General features: G+C 37.7%; 1 protein-coding gene across 1 annotated transcript in view; it reads left to right on the top strand.

Annotated features, from left to right (window-relative positions):
• LOC107570922 (rap guanine nucleotide exchange factor 5) overlaps positions 1-2,358 on the top strand; it is a 47,134-nt gene extending 44,776 nt beyond the window's left edge. The window contains exon 11 of the mRNA XM_016257205.1: positions 2,137-2,358. Coding sequence (XP_016112691.1) covers positions 2,137-2,271 — 135 coding nt within the window. The 3' untranslated portion in view covers positions 2,272-2,358. The remainder of the gene's footprint in view (positions 1-2,136) is intronic.
• The last annotated feature ends 22 nt before the right edge of the window (positions 2,359-2,380 follow it).

Below are 2,380 nucleotides of genomic sequence, written 5' to 3'. Positions count from 1 at the left end.
GGGCATATTTTGTGTCATTCAGCATCACATATTCTCATTTCTTTTGAAACAATGTTAAACCTAAACCCTTGCAGAAGTGACTGTAGGCAGTTTGTTCAGATGACCTACTTTGGAGTCCAGCATTAGAGCAGGTCATCACGCGTCTGACTCCGCCCACCTGCTCCCAGACAGACAGACAGGCGCTCGTGTGGGCGGAGCTTATGGCCTCACTCACCAGTAAAGGTGTTCAGTCAGAGAATGAGTCATTTCAGCGGATGCTGTCTTGGCACAGACACACGACACATGTGCTTTAATGCTGCGACTCAAACCGCAGATGTTCATTCTGATGACACCAGTATTTACATTTCTAAATGTACCTGCTGTCATTGTGATCGATTAACACAATGTATTTAATTGTAGCTTAAACATTGTTTCAATGTTTATATATTTGTTTTGAAATTGTTTTCACAGCAGAATTATTTCAGCAAAAAACTGTAAAGAATACCACTGAAATGTTGTTTAGAGCATCAGCGGACGCTGGTCGAGTTAGCCGTTTGATTCGTTTATAAATCAAGTTAGTTTGTTGTTTAGGATGGTCCATAACTGCAGCCGTGTTGATGAAGCATTTCTGTGCGTTTAGTGGAGTTTGGGCAGTATATTATATTGTGATTCTGACTGTTTCTCCCTAACGACGTGTTGCTTAATTGAAACTGAAAGTGAGAGTTTGAGTGTGATAGAAATGCAAAACTTGTCGGTTTTGGAGACAGAAATACACGCTGTGATATATTTGCATGCAAACCTGAGAGTTTGTGTCGTTTGTGACTGAATGCTTTTGCTTTTTAATTAAAGAATCAATATCTGTACTTTTTATTGTCCGTATCCAAAGATATGAATGGTAGCATTGACATGAATACTGTTTTAAACATATTTAAAATTAATGTTCAGTAGTCATAATTTGCTCATCTGTCAAATTTGCTAACTTTCTTTCTTTCATGAAACATAAAATGAGAATGTATGAAGAATATCTGACCTGGTCTCAATATAATTTACTGCCAATGTCCATAAATGACAAAAAAGTATCTTAAAAACATTAAAAGTCGTTCATATGACTTGTGCAGCAAACAGGTCAAAATTTAAGTCGCTGTTCACTGAAGATCTTGACATTCGCCCTAGTTATACTTGGTTGGCATGTTCATGAGAAGTATTATGAATAATTAATAAATGATTCACTCTTTTCAATCAGTTCACATAGCCAGTCTAAATGATGACAGAATGTTAATTTCTTAGTGAAATATTCCTTTAATGTCTGTTTAAGTAACATCTTAAATAGACACTCGTTGTGTTTTGATGTGTAACTGTGTGTGTGTGTTTTTCTTTTTTCATTTTTGCTGTGAATCAGTAAGTGATTCGGTTCTTTGTCTCTCAGGCGCTTTGGTGCTAATGTCCAGAAGTGACAAAAACGTGCTATAAAAGCATTAAAAGCAGACCATTAAAGTAGTGCATATGACAAACAGGATGAAATTTAAGTTGCTGTTCACCGAAGATCTTGATATTTGCCCTATTTTATTTTCCATATTAATGAGAGAAGTAGTGATGAATAATTCATGAATGATTCATTCTTTTGAGTCAATATCGAATGAATTCAGTTCACATCCTGTTCACAGCCAGTCTAAATGATGACAGAAAGTTCATTTTTAAGTGAAATATTCATTTAAAGTCTATTTAAGTAAGATTATTGTTTAAGTTTGTTGTTTTTTCATTTTCGATTGGTTCTCTGTTTGTCTCTCAGGCTCTCTGCTGCCACAAATAGCAAAAAGTGTCATAAAAGCACCATTAATTAAAGTAGTGCATATGACTTGTGCGACAAACAAGATGAGATTTAAGTTGCTGTTCACCGAAGATCTTGATATTTGCCCTAGTTTTTTCTTGGCATGTTCATGAGAAGTAATTATGAGTAATTCATGAATGATTCATTCTTTTGAGTCGACTCAGTTGATTCAGTTCACGTAGCCAGTCTAAATGATGACAGAATGCTCATTTTTGAGTGAGCTATTCCTTTAATGTCTATTTAAGTCAGATAACCATTGTGTTTTGGTGTGTAACTGATTCGTTTGGCTGTGAATCAGTGAGTGATTCGTTTGCGTGTCGGTCTCTCAGGCGCAGGGCGAGAGCATCGTGCGCGTCAGTCTGAAGGAGAGGGGTCAAGACGTACTGGTTCTCCAGAGAGTCCCATCAGATCCCGTGTCTCCACAAACGGCCGGAGTCAAAGACGAGGACGGAGATAAGAGGTGAGGCCACGCCCCCTTGGCTAGCCCCTCCCCTTTATTTACATATCCTTAAGCACCATCCCTCCACCAATCAGTCTCTCTCTCTTGAACACATTGCTGTTGTCCTCATTACA

Source organism: Sinocyclocheilus grahami, unplaced genomic scaffold (assembly GCF_001515645.1).
Source record: "Sinocyclocheilus grahami isolate Dianchi unplaced genomic scaffold, SAMN03320097.WGS_v1.1 scaffold1521.1, whole genome shotgun sequence".
Taxonomy (NCBI): domain Eukaryota; kingdom Metazoa; phylum Chordata; class Actinopteri; order Cypriniformes; family Cyprinidae; genus Sinocyclocheilus; species Sinocyclocheilus grahami.
This window is presented reverse-complemented; position numbering and strand designations above follow the sequence as displayed.